General features: G+C 47.4%; 1 protein-coding gene across 1 annotated transcript in view; it reads left to right on the top strand.

Moving 5' to 3' along the window:
• The window catches only part of INSC (INSC spindle orientation adaptor protein), a 133,272-nt gene that overhangs the window by 30,002 nt on the left and 88,840 nt on the right, over positions 1-14,430 (top strand). The window contains exon 3 of the mRNA XM_027979364.2: positions 9,248-9,348. Within this exon, the coding sequence (XP_027835165.2) occupies positions 9,248-9,348 (101 nt within the window). The remainder of the gene's footprint in view (positions 1-9,247; positions 9,349-14,430) is intronic.

Genomic DNA, 14,430 nt, shown 5'->3' with positions numbered 1-14,430 from the left:
TCACTTTTGCGAATCAAAGCTGAAGAACGTTCGAGCAGTTGGCTAACAGTTATATCAGCAGAAGTTAGAAAGTAAGAAAAGAGAATTAAAAAGTTAAAGAGTAAGAAGCAGTTGACTAGCTTGACATAGTTCAGGAGGTGGCGGAATGGCTTCCATTTGTTGGCCTCCCTACTGCTGGGTACTGTCCTCATCAGAAGAGAAAAATGGAACCAATCTTTATATCAAGCACCCTTGGGTGCCAGGTACTTCACATATGTGATCTCATTGATCTGAACAGCAGTGTTATGAGGACGGGACCACCCCTTACATTTTATCTTTACAATATACAAACCCCAATTTATAGACAAGGGCACATAGTACCCGAGGTCACACAGCTAATAACTGATAGAACTGGGATTTGAACCTGGACAATCTGCATTCTTAACCAACAGAATTCTGTATGGTGGTGGCCCAAAGCCCCAGCCAAGCCTCCCTTGAGGACTGCATGCCACTTAAGGTCTTGGAGGTCTGGCGCACCATTTGCTTACTTATGACCCTTAGAAAATCACCAGCTCAGGGACAGCTCCCAGATGCCAGTAACTGCAGTTTCCTTGTGTGGTTCAAAGCTTGGGGCTCCTCTCATGGGCAGCTTGGGTTTGGGGCCCCAGAGCTGGAAGGAACCTACCCTGAGTCACAGGATGGGACGCCATGGCTTTCCCGGCTCCAGGAGCCTGTGTCCCCTGCAGGATTGCTTCACATGCTCCTTCAGGGGAGGCTGCTGGGGCTTGACTCTGACAAGTTGAGCCATTTGGGGGATGGGTGGTCATGTTAATCAGGAATTGGGGCACATGGCCTCAGCCAGGAAAGTTTGACTCGGGGCTTGTTTTCCTCCAACTTTAGGGGACTCATGGGCACTTCTGAGTCAACCTGCCTGTCTCATTCCAAGGCTGAGCCAAATTAGACCAGGAATCCCTGGAACCTCCCTGTCTACTGTCCATTCCTCTGTGCTTTGTAATCACAGCAAAGGAGAGAAGCAGCTGTAACTATCCCTGTTTTACAGATGGGGAACTATGCTGCCATCGATTTCCTAGGGTGAATTACTTTGAGCCTGGATGGGGCTCTCTCAGCTCTCACTAGCAAAAGCTTTCTTTGGATTTCCCAGGGGAGTTTATGGGAGTGCAAAGACCTGGGTGCCAGCCCCAGGAACAGCTCAGCTTACTGTGTGACATCAGGCAGATTTCTTCCCCTCTCTGGGTCTCTCCATCTGTTCACGCCGACCTCTTTGTACTTCAGTTTCCTCATCTGAAAATGGGGGACAATAATAGTAACTTACTTCATAGAGTTATTTTGAGGATTAACTGTAAAGCATTTAAGAGTGCCTGATACAAAGCACCTAATAAGTGTTTCTCCCTCTACTCCTCATTTTCTTATCATCATCATTATTATAGGGGGGTCTTCTCTTATGCTTTCCATTGGTTCTTATACTCTATGAAGTAAACTCCTCTAAGAAGCCTGCCTAGATTTTGACTGACCCTGGGGTTTATCGGGTCCCCCTGGGAGCTTGTAAGTGTCTCTTAAATGAACTCCTGTTTGCTAGTTTTACCCCTGTAAAGTTCATGAACATACTTGTGCATAAGTATGTCCATAAATTTCAATGTCCTATGACTTTCCAGGATTATGGGATTCCTGTTACTTTCCAGGTTAGGGCTAGAAAGTGTCAATAGTCATGTCCAGTTAATCAGGTAGAGGCTTCGGACCTTGTCTGTGTCTTGCTGAAACTGTTCTGGCCCCAGAATTGAAGACCAGGGCTGAAGTCTGGGTGGACCCCCTCTACGTGATGCACCGGCCACCTGGGTTGTCCAGACAGGCTTTCCAGGGCCGGAGAGGACAAGGCCAGCAATATGAGCAATATGAGTTTGTTCTGCCTACTTGCTGGGCTCTGTCGCCTGACAGCTGTGAAGGGCCCTCAGAGCCTCCTCCAGGGAGCCAGCGCTCTCTATATTTCATGAGACTTGGTCCATTCAGCAGGGCTGGTGGCAGCTTCCTTGAGTTCTTGCATCTCCCCTGGGAATAAGGGTTTTTACAGTATCTGATTGCTGCAGGAGCCTGGCCACCTCAGCTAGCAATGCATAAGGATCTGTGATACTACTGCCGCCTGTGGGAGACAAGTCACATAGAGGCCCGGAGTGGGGCGGGGGACCCATTATCCTTACTTCACAAAGCTCACTGAATCCCTCCTTTCCACGGTGGGGCTGTACTTCTCCAGCCCTGGGGCTTTTAGGGTTCTGCTAGGAGCTTGTGTTTGTCTCTTACAGGAACTTCTGCTACTGATCTCGCTCCCTGAGGCCCATCCACCCCATTGGTCACGGTGGGAGTGGAAATTCCACTCTGCTTATTTTACTCTCCTGCTCACACACCTTCAGCGGAGCCCACAGGATAGAATCAGCTCCTTTTGTATGCAGGACTATAGAAGAACCCTCCCTCCCCCACCCCTCTGCCCACCACCTCCCCTCCCCACAACAGGATACCTGGGTCTCTAATACCTGCTGCATTTTCTGGTCTTGCCAGGGCTCTCCTGGCACTGAATGTCCTGTCCCATCTTCACCTGACAAGATCCCACTCTGCATTTAAGACTCAGGTCAGATGTCTCCTCCTCTAAGAAGTCTGGCCTGTTCTTCAGCTGAAAGTGACCACTCCTTTTTCTGTATTTCCTTGCCACTGGGATAGCTTACTCCTGACTCCACTACCAGCCCAGAGATCCCCCTTTCTAGAAACCCTTGTAGTTCCCTGACCGTATCATGCTCAGGATTCTGTGCCTTCACATGCCCTTCCCTCTGCCTGCACGCTCTTCCTTTCTGCCCCTTCTCCTTCCCTTATTCCCACATTCTTCTCTCAGCTTTGGGGTCATGTTCTGAGAAACTTCCCATGACCCCCTCCCTCTACCTTCCATTCTCACCGACTCTGCTTGGAGGTCCTCTGGACTCCCTTTAGCACCCCCTTGTGTGTGTGTGTTTAGTTGCTCAGCCATGTCTGACTCTTTGTGACCCTTTGGACTGTAGCCTGCCAGGCTCCTCTGTCCATGGGATTTCTCAGGCAAGAATACTGGAACAGGTTATTTCCTCCTCCAGGGGATCTTCCCAACCCAGGTATTGAACCTGAGGCTCCTGTGTCTCCTGCATTGCAGGTGGATTCTTTACCCACTGAGCCATCAGGGACGCTCTTGTTATTGTAGCTTTTGTGCAGTTTGGGGATGGTCTACTCATCCATCTGTGTATCTGGAGAACCTGATGAGCATAGAGCTGGTGGGAGCGAGGGAAGGTACCACCAGGCAGTGGGGACTGCAAGAACTAGAGAGGGGCAGGTGGCTCTTTCTCATGGATTTAGGAGGCAGAACCCTTTCCATGCAGTGTGTATGGTTGCAAAAGGCCCTCCTAACTGTCTCACTGAATTCTGATAACCATGTGGTGAAAATAGGTACCTTCCTCTCTGGTTTCCCAGTGAGGAAGCTGAAGTTCCTTCAGTAAGAACTCACCAAGTCAATCAGCAAGTGTTAATTGATCTGTGTACCAGGCACTGTGTCAGGAGGGAGACGGTGTGGTGAGGAGTGGCGAGGAGATAGAGCAGTCAGCGGGGCAGACCTAGTCCGAACCCCTGGTAGGATCCTCAAGGGAGAAAGACTTTAGGCGTTAATTTCACAGTTAATTGTTTAATTACAATTGTGATAAATTCCATGGAGGAGAAATAATGAAGGGATAGGGGATGGTGTAAGGAGGGACTTGATTGAATCCCTGGGTCAGTGCCTCTCCTACCCACCGCCATGCCCAGCTCCTATTCCTCTCTCTATTGGTGCTGCTGCTGGAGCTTAACTGCTTCCCACAGTATTTACTGTCCAGCTCCTGTTGACAGCCCTAATGGATTCTTAAGATTAAACAGTCCCAGCCCAGCCTTGAGCTGTACTTGGATTGGCCCATTAAACAACAGCAGAAACACCCCCACCCCCACCCCCCACCCCCCGCCTTGCTCCTGGTACTAATTGAATAATTTACTGTAAATAGCTTCTGTTTCCTCTAGAGCCTAAGCTGGCTCCTTAGCCAAATGGAGGTGAGCAAGGGCTGCCTCTAATGGGATGCAAGAGCAGAAATGAGCTGTCCAAATGAGCAGTCGTTGCAGAAGGCATTGAATTAAATCAGAGACACTTGAGACTTCAAGCCCTTCTTGTAAACGAACCACTCTGGTGGGGAGACACCACCAAGAGCCCTGCAGGACCCAGGCTCAAACTCCAGGGTAGGATTTCCCATGAATTAGGAAGGCCCCTGGGCAGAGAGTGGAGGTAATGCAGTTTGTTGCTTCCTGATCACCCCTACATGTGTCCTTTTCCATTATCTCATGAGGAAGATAGCATCTCTCCCTGAGATATATTGGGTTGGCCAAAAAGTGCGTTCAGGTTTTTCCATTACACCTTATGGAAAAACCCAAATGAACTTATTGGCCATCCCAGTATTTCTCAGCTCTTTCTTCTATGAGGAAGAGTGCTCCTACTCTGAGGCTAGCATGTGCCAAGCACAAGATATATTATTTTGAATTATATTATCTATCAGAGAATTTTATGAGTGATCTCATTTAACCCTCATGAGGCTTCTGGGAGGCAGGTATGATTGAGGAAATTGTATTCATGAAGACTGATGCTTTTCCAAAGGTAACATATTTATCAGACACAGAATCAGGATTTGAATCCAAATCTATTAGACTCCAAACTTTAAATTCATTCTGCAATACCAGTGAAGACAGATGGCGTACAGTCAAGGGGTTACTTTGAATCCATTCTTGGTTTCCTGACATGCTCAGCAGCTTCGGAGAGGTTCTGTTCTAACTCTCTGCTCAATAGGATGAGTTCAGCTTAGGTCAGCGGGAGGGGGAAACCACCCAGCAGTCTGTGGAGACCTCCCCGAGGGCTGCGTGATTGAAACGGGTCTCTACAAATCTGGTGACACTTTAGACTTTAGCTGGGACTGTCGTTTCCCATCCCCTGACCCCTTTGGGACCCGTGTGCATGTGCTAAGTCACTTCAGTTGTCTGACTCTGTGTGACCCTATGGACTGTATCCTGTCTCCTCTGTCCATGGGATTCTCCAGGTGAGAGTAGTGCCATGCCCTTGTCCAGGGGATCTTCCTGACCCAGGGATTGAACCCACATCTCTTATATCTCCTGCATCGGCAGGCAGGTTCTTTACCTCTAGTGCCACCTGGGAAGCCCTTTAGACCCACGACTTTGTCCTAATGACTCACTAAAGGAACCAACCAATGAGGAACAGGAGATATCCTCCCCGTACTCCCATTGGTGTCCCACTTTCTTCTACCATTTGGTGCAGTGTTTGGGGTCTTCCTTCTTCCAAGGACTCTTCTGTCCTCTGACTGTGTCATTGAGGTCCGATACTTAGTGAAGCTGCTGATCTCATGGGTTGGGAGGTAGGAGCAGCGGGAGGCGCTGGTGAGAGGAAGAGGGCTCTGCTGTGTGTGAAGGGTGAGGGCTGAGTGTGGCCCCCAGGGAATGGAGTCAGCCTTCCTGTTAGCAGATGCTGGCCTGTGTCACCGTTGTTGCTGTCATCATCTTCACCTGCTGCAGCACCCCACCTCTGTCTAATCATAAAACCCAGAGACCGGTCCTCTGTCACCTACTAGCTGTGTGATCTGGGGCAGTGCACGTGTTTCCACTGAATTTCAGAGGTCTTATCATCACAGAGGGATGCTGATAGTATTAAAGGTGCTAATACTATATGAAGCATTTAGGTGCCTGGCATATAGTACACACTCAAAAGGATACAAGCAATTATTATTATTATTTGCACTTCATAAACATCAACTAGGTTTATTCTTGATAGTCCCCACTTCATCTTCCAGATCTTCCCAGGTGGCTCTAGTGGTAAAGAACCTGCCTGCCAGTACAGGAAATGTCAGAGACGTGGGCTTGATCACTGAATCGGGAAGCTCTCCTGGAGGAGAGCAGGGCAACCCACTCCAATATTCTTGCCTGGAGATTCCCATGGACGGAGGAGCCTGGCCTTCTACAGCCCTTAGGGTCACAAAGAGTCTGATACAACTGAAAGGACTTAGCACGCATGCATCTTATTGATATGCCCTTACCTGTTCCCCATCCCCAGTGATTATGAGCTGTGGCTCCTCTGAGAGCTTATCTGACTCACCATCTCAGCTTCACCACGTAGGTGCCCAGCTTCTCACTGAGCAAGATGGGACTTCAGACATCCAGGAGTTTGTCCCACTGAGGAAAAGAGGCATGAATAATAGTCTATGCAGAGGCAGTGAAACATGTCCTGCCTAGATGTCCCTACGTGGGCTCTCCAGCCTCTGGGAACATGCAGAGTCATGTGAACCAAGGTCTCGTTAGCAGACAGCCTCCACTGGCCTAACTCCTGAAAGGCTGTGGATGAAATAGGGCAATGAGGATCTCTCAAATGGGTCTTTCAACAAAATCAAGATACATTAGGTTTATTGCATCTCCTTCAGCTGAGAGCCCAGTGGTTCCTAATGAAAAGGAAGAAATTGTCTGAGCATGATTTGTTCCATCTGGGCTCTAGTTGGCTTCTGCCTAAAGGGCTCACAGACCAGTGATTAGGAATCTGTTCTAGAATTTTGTGGTCACCAAGTGTTTCTGGAATCTCTTGGAAAGTCAGAACATTCTCCTGCCTTCAGGGACCCTTTCTCAGGGTCCCTCAGATTCAACTTGATCAGATCTATAAGGGTTCTCTAATGTTCACGGGTGTGCTCACAGAATCCTAACTTGTTCACACTTTCAAGGACCTTGGAGCTTCGTGTGACCTTAAATTTCCCTTACTGTCACCTGCCTTAAGCTGATTTCCTCTTCAACTTTTACTTTGCCCAATTCTTCTCCATGATGAAGATGGAACTAAAATAAGATCTGCTTGCTCACTGTGCTCTGATCACGTCAGAGCATTCACTCTGAGATGCGGGTGTTTCCCTTTTTGCTTCTTTCATCAGAGATATCGCAAAGGGAACAAATACCTCATTTTGTTGTTTCTAGCTTTTTTTCTTTTGTGCCTTTCTTTTCAGGTTGCTGACTCACTGGGTTCCAAAAATATACCTTCTCAATAATGAAAATAATGAAAGTAATAAAAATCGTGATGCTCCTGATGATAAGGAGCCCTCGTGGAGCACTGTTATTGTTCTGGGTTCTTTAGATGCTGTGTTTAATAGCATCTCCCCTGGCAGAGCTGACCACGGAGCTGAACACACTGCAGACTCTCAGGACATAATAATAACTATTGATTTAGCTCTCAACCTGGCCTGACACTTCTGCATTCCTTACCTTATGTCATTGTTATAATAGCCCTGTAAAACAGATACTATTATTCTCTGTTGCAGATGAAGAATTAGGGCTCAACATAAATATATTAAAAATTCATTCCACTCAATATTTCTAGAGTCTTATCGAGTGTTTGCTAAGTGCCCAGCCCTTAGAACCAAGTGGTTCCTGCCCTCCACGGTCTCAGTCTAGTGGGGCCCACAGGGCAGGGAGTAGGCAGTGGCAGTGAATCTCTGGAATTATCTAAAGCCCTAATTTGTTCTGGGCTCCTCCTTCCCTATGTTTTCAGATTCACTGTTTGTCTTTTGTTCCAAACATCACAAGGGGGCTTCCCAGGTGGCACAGTGGTAAAAAAAAATCTGCCTGCCAATGCAGGAGGCTGGAGATGTGGGTTTGATCCCTGGGTTGGGAAGATCCCCTGGAGTAGGAATTGGCAACCCACTCCAGTATTCTTGCCTGGAAAATTCCATGGACAGAGGAGCCTGGCGGGCTATAGTCCACAGGGTTGCAAAGAGTTGGACATGACTGAGCACGCATCACAAGGGGTACTTCATGTCCAGCCACATCACTATTAATTAAAATCCTCCTCCACTCTTTTCTCATAAGGGTCACTTGTAACCATAAGAGTTTAATTTTTCTAGACCTGAGTTGCTGCCCTTCTCGGCTGTATCCTCCCACAAGTTCATGCCTGTGTTTTCTCTGAGGGTCTTGATCTGTTGTCCTCAAGCTCAGAGCATGATAGGTGACAGTCAACCCTCTCTTGACTATTGCTTTACTCAGATGAAGCGGACAGAATCTTTATTTTCACCAAGGAGGGCTTCTTCATTGGCTTGGAGAAGGAGATGACAGAGAGAGGAGTGGGAAAGGACTGGCGAGGCAGGAGACAAACAGGGGGGCAGCTGATTTTATGGAGGAAGAAGGACACTATTTGACTTGGTCTAACCTGTGAGGCACAGGCAAACCAAGTGGGTGCTTAGTGCTGGGATTGGAGGCACAGAACCTGGATCACTTTTATTTATTAGACTATTTATTGAACCAGAATCCTCACTGAGATAATAACTTTACTATCTTACATACTGGGAAGCCCAGAGGTGGGCCAGACCCAGCACTGGTTGATTCAGTGGCTCCATGATCAAGGATGCAGGTTTTTCCCTGTGTGTGTCCACCTTCTTCTCTAGCTGGGTCCCCTCTTGATGGCCAGGGAGTCTCTGACAGCTATGGAGTGATGTGCTTCCTTGTTCAGGTTCAGTGGGAGAGATACTATCTCACCTTGTGACTGGCTTGCAGTTAAGGAGAAAGTAAATTTTTCCTAGAAACAGTTCTTTCATGGCTCATTGGCTTGAATTGGGTCACATGCCTATCACTGAACCAGTTCCTGGAAGTTTGGGTGAAATGACATCATCTAAAGTGGAACAGATTTGGGGAAGCAACCACCGTGCCATTACAGGGTCACATTTCCCAGACATAAGCAAAGGGAAGAACCCAGTACTTTGACAGTATATGGTTAAGGAATTAGTATGCAGAGTTGCCAGAGTTAGCTAAGAAAACAAGGTGCCCGGTAAAATGTGAATTTCAGGTAAACTACAAACTTTTAAAGTGTAAATATTTCCTGTGCAATATTTGCTGGTCTGTGTGTCCCAATATTGGGTACAAAGCAAAATGGGTTAAGTATGTGTTTGGCAATGAAACCTAAGAAAAATTCTAGGGGTTCATGGTGCGTCAGGGACTTAGAATCAAGATCAGATCTGAGTCTTGCATTGAGTGTGAGGTCAGTGTAATATAAACTGATTCAAACAGCAGAGGAGGGGCGGGGGGAGGGGCTTCTCTCCACACATGAGATGACCCCCTGTGGCCAGGATTTGGGAGAGAAAATGACTGGGCCTCCTTACTTGGGGGCCCTGGTTGACCCCATCCTGCCTTCTCTTTCTAGGGCCCCGATCGCTGTCGGCAGGCTTTGCTGCGGATTGGCGTCAACATGATGGCGCTGCCTGGAGGCCGCCACCTGGACTCCATTCCTCTGCCGGGTCAGCGGTAAGTCCCACCGCTGTGTCTCAGGGCCTGGCCTGCCCCATCTGGACTCTGGCAGAGGCCCAGTCCCAGCATCCTAGGGTTTTCAGGTGGCCCCATCTCTCAGTGCACTGTGCTGGGAGGAGGCTTAGGACAAGGTATCTGGGATACTGCAGTCACTCAGCGAATACAAATGGAACTGGGCTCTGAGACACAGAGGAGTCAGCCACATCCTGCCCCAAGGGGCTACTTTAAGATCCAAGCAGACAATGAAGCAAAAGATCAAGTGGGGTGTGCTGCTCACAGAAGGGACCCCAGAGGAAGCTCTGGATTCTGATAGTGCCAGGAGGTTGGAGCCACTTGCGGGGCTTGGCCTCTCTGAGCCTCTTGGAAGACATCAGACTACCATTAGGTGTCTTTCTCTCGAAGCACCAATGGGAGGAGTGGGCACAGAGCTGATCCTTGGGAAACACTTGTTGCCATGAGTTGGGCAGTGTGGTGAGGGGGAGGAAAGAATACACGAAGCACGGGGTGAGGCCTGGATGATGGGCGAAGGAAGACCTAGGGTTCCAGAGCTACCTTCACACAGGTGAAGGGGACGGGGAGGCAGGTGGAGATCTGACTGGCTGGTCCTAGTGGCCCTAGGCAGAAGCAGAGGTGGACGCACCAGGGCAGCAAATCTCTGATGACAGCTATCCCAGTTTGCCTGGTACTGTGCTGATTTTGGCACTGACAATCCCATGTCCCTGGAAACTCCTCGGTCCTGGGCAAACCGAGATGGTGGGTCACTCTAACTTAGGTTTGGTCTGTGGAGGAACTTTGCAGTTTGAGGCTCAGAGCTTCCTCTTATCCTTTCAGTTCTTGCTTAAACGTTTTGGTGGGACTGTTTTGAGGCAGCAGAATCCAAGCCCTTCCAAAGTTGTTAAATCATTGTTTTTTATTGCTTTATATATTGGGTTGGCCAAAAAGATCATTCAGATTATTCCATCCGCTGTTATGGAAAGACCCAAACAAACATTTTGGCCTACACAGTATTCTGATACCACTACCATCTGATCTCTCTTTTTAACCCCCGCCTGAATTATAGGGGCTTCAACTATGTACAGCATGGATTACTATATTTTTCTTTCTGTTTTTGAGTATTTTGGGTGTATGTCTTGCTTTTAAAAATCAGAAGGATTTATTAAATATTTGCTAAGAGTCTACCGGAGTTGGATTAATCTCTATGACAGTATCGGTCTGCTCCCCCAAAGCCATTATCATAAAGAGGTTTAAGAAGATGAACATGCCTGAGGGCTGAGAACACTGTTAGAAATGTAGTTAAGAATTTCCTGTGTGGCCTGACACTGGGAGTAAAGTATAATATGGAGACCCAAATATTTTTCCACGTGGACTCTAAGGTAGAGCTCAGAGATGGTGTGATGCGAACCTGTAAGGATACATGCATAGTCTCAGAGATGGGATCTCATGATTTGAGCAGATGTTATCACCTCTGAACACATGACTGACTGGCTTCAACTAATTGTGTGGTTTTATGTGAACTCTTCAACCCCGTGGCTTCTTGGCTCCCTCATGTATAAAACAGGGGTAATAATAGTATCTAGACATAAGGTTGGTGTGTGGATTAAATGAGCTAATAGTACATGCAGAATGTCTGCCATCCAGTGAGAGCTATATAGGAAGGGCCCTTGTTTATTGGGTGCCTGCTACATGTTGGAGGCCCTCTGTGGCTCTTCATGTAGGTGATCTTAGGGGGTTCTTCTAAAAATACTTCACTTGACCCTACTATTGGCAAGTCACCTCTTTGAGAAAATAAGAAGTCATGGGCAGACACTCCCAGCAGCCTAATATTTTATAATCAGAAAATAGTAGAAGTGTTCTAGATGCAGAGGAATCTCAGTCTTTCCATCGCCCATCCTGCCCAGGTTGAAAACCGTATACTCAGATGAGTAGCAACATCTGTGGCAACAGGGCTTTGGGACCCCTCTACGGATCTCACAGGGGTTGGAATTGTCAGACCAGAGCCTGTGCTGTGGTTTGGGAAACTGACATCACAGGTCAGTTTAGGACAGTGGTTAGGAATCTTGACCCCCCCCTCCCCCAACAAAAATTGATTCTTGGTTCTGCTGCTTATTGAACCTTGGGCTTCAGTTTATTGATCAATGAAATAGAGATATTTATGCTTACATCATCGGGTTGTGACGAGCCTTTAATATGTATATGTTGTTACTATTCACATATAAACTGAACAACAAATTATTGCTGTATGCAAATAGCGTTTACGCTTTATTTTTGTGTAGAAGAAAATGTTTGAAAATAAATCCGAAGAGTAAAAAAAGAGATAATATATACAAAGTGCCTGTGTGAAACATAGGAACTGCTCAATCAATATTACCATCTCCTTTAGACAAAGAATAAGACCCTGGAATAGAGAATATGAGCCAAGGTGGATCACATTCTGGAACTCCGTCAGCCCCTGGGAGCCACTGAGCTCTCTCTCCAACCTCCTCAGAATTTTTTAAAATAAAAGAAAATTAAATTACATAAAAATGATTTAGGAATCAGATCATTATGCTTTTGGAGTCAGGACAGGCTTTCTAACTGACATTGTACAGCAAATATTGATACCTTGGGAGGAAAATACCAGACTAACATGATTCCACAAACACCGCGACCTGCAAAATTGTTTGTTTAGAATGTCTTCAATCTTATTATTCTGATAGGGGAGGCAGGCTGCAGAGAAAAGGTGGCACCTCCTTTACTGTCATCACAATCTCACATTGCCGGCCAGGCCTGCCCGGAACAGTGGGGGAATATAATCCTATTAATCGTCTACCACCCTGTTTGTTGTCTGTGTTCTGGAGTGTGTGCCTGGGCCACGTTCACAGCGGGGGCTCATGTGTATTTACAGGATGTCAGAGGGGTTCATTTGTCCAATCTGATGCTTCATTATGAGCAGACAATAGCAGCCGCCTCTTCTTTCCTCTTGTTCCAAGCTGCAGAGGCCTCTCTCATGGGGAATAACACCATGGTTATTGTCTCCAGATAAATAATTAATGCTGGATAATTGACTTCTTTCTGTTGTGTTCCACTGAGACTGAATTTCACTCTGGAGCACCATTGTTCACATCGTTGTACAAGTTGCATGGGATCATCCCACAGCCCGGGTGAGCTGTCTAGGTTAGACCTTTGGTAGTTGAGACCCTTTTGAGTAAATAGCATCAGAAGAGCTTTTCTAGGTATTGGCTCCTAGAAGAGAACAGAAGACAGAGAGCAGAGGTGTCTGAGGCCAGAGGTTGGGATTGTGAATTGAATTGGGTGATAGGAGGGGGTATGATGGCTATCAACTATGACCAAGTCTGAATCTCCTGGGAGGTTTTCATATTTTAAATAATAATAATAATAATAAATCCTACTGCTGATTCATGTTGTTATATGGCAGAAACCAACACTGTATTGTAAAGCAATTATCCTCCAATTAAAAATAAATTTTAGAAAAGCAATAAAATAAAGTAAACAAGCCGAAGAACAGAACCTTATTCTTGAAAACTTTAATGTACAAACCTGAAGAGGTTGAAAGTATATAAGCCTTGGGATCAGACTTGGGCTCAAAGCCCAGCTCCACTTCCTACCAGCTCTGTGACTTCGGCTGCTGCCTAACCTGTCTGAGCACCAGTTTTATCTTCTGTAACAGGGTGACCGTGGTCATTGCTTTAAAAGTTCGTCTAAGTGCTGAGGTCTAAGAAGGAAGGTCTCTCTAGGCCTCTGTGTGCCAACCTACATTTTACAAGGCCATCCTGGTAACAGTAAGCCACCCCCCACCCCAATCTCCCTCCCTCAGCAGTGAAAACCCTTGCAAGCTCAGGTTCAAATACTTCCCCAGAAGTTCACGAATTTTTTGGTGGGAGTGAAGGGGACAGGGGATCAACTCTCTGGGTAGCAAGAGACTGTGGCTGCTGTGTCTCTAGCTGATCTTTGCTTTCTTCTTGGGTCTCTGGGCTCCCATCTCTGCGATTGGTACATCAGTTCTTGCTGTTGGCTCTGGGCTGGGTGGTAGTGGTTCGGGGATCCAGACATGGTGGTCAGGGTGCTGCCACCTGTCTGCCTGCTCCCAGGGTTGTGCCCACTATCATCGTGCCCCCTCTTCTGCAGGAGGCCCAGGCCTTTGATTTAACCGTCTGTATGGAGAGGTTCCTGCAGGGTGGACTGGAGGCCAGTCTGAGGGATGCACACAGGGCCACATCCAGACATGTCTCCCACTCCCCCTCCCTCTTTTCCTCCCTCCCTCCCTCCCTTCTCTCTTTCCTTTCATTACTTCTCTTACCCACAGATCAAGCTGAGACACTGACATTTTCTCTCTGGTTTCCTGCTCGTGAGGGTGAGAATACTGATGAAAGGACTTCATTAACCCCTGTAACAAAATTGGCTGACTCTCATTCTGCACTTGCTATGAGCTGGTCGCTTTTACACATAGCAATTCACTCAGTCCTCATCACAGCCTTTGTGTATACTTACTATTATCTCTGTTTTGCTAATGAGGGGGCCATAGGTTGGGTTCCCTGGGAAGCAGTCACTGAGATGGGGGTGAGAGTTCAGATGGTCATTAGGGAGTGCCTTTGGGATTGACACCTGTGGCAGGAGAGAAAGGAAGCAGGCATGGCCGGCGGGGTGGGAGTGGGTTGGGGGCAGGGTGCAGAACTGTGACGCTGGCTTGATGACAACTCAGCTGACCTCACAGGGACCTTTGGGATCAGAGTTGTTCATTGGCCAGACAGGCCAGGACCTTCATATCCCGCCTTCATTCTGTCGGAGTGCGTGACTTTGGGCAGAGCACAACCTCACGTAAGGTAGCTCTGAAAGTCCTGCCAGCTGGGGACAGCAAGTCTTTCCTTTGAGGAGGAACCCAGACGCCACATACAAATCCAAGCCTCATCACTTGAGATAAATTAACCTCATGTCCGTCGCATGAGAAAACTGAGGCTTGAGGAGCTGAAGCTGCTAACTTGCCCAGGACAGACTGACAAAGAACAGAGCCAGGATACATGTCTTCAGATGGTGCTTGAACCTGAGTGCCAGCCAGTACTCTATTGCGGCTGTCTTTTCCAT

This window comes from Ovis aries, chromosome 15, assembly GCF_016772045.2.
Source record: "Ovis aries strain OAR_USU_Benz2616 breed Rambouillet chromosome 15, ARS-UI_Ramb_v3.0, whole genome shotgun sequence".
NCBI classification, from domain to species: Eukaryota; Metazoa; Chordata; class Mammalia; order Artiodactyla; family Bovidae; genus Ovis; species Ovis aries.
This window is presented reverse-complemented; position numbering and strand designations above follow the sequence as displayed.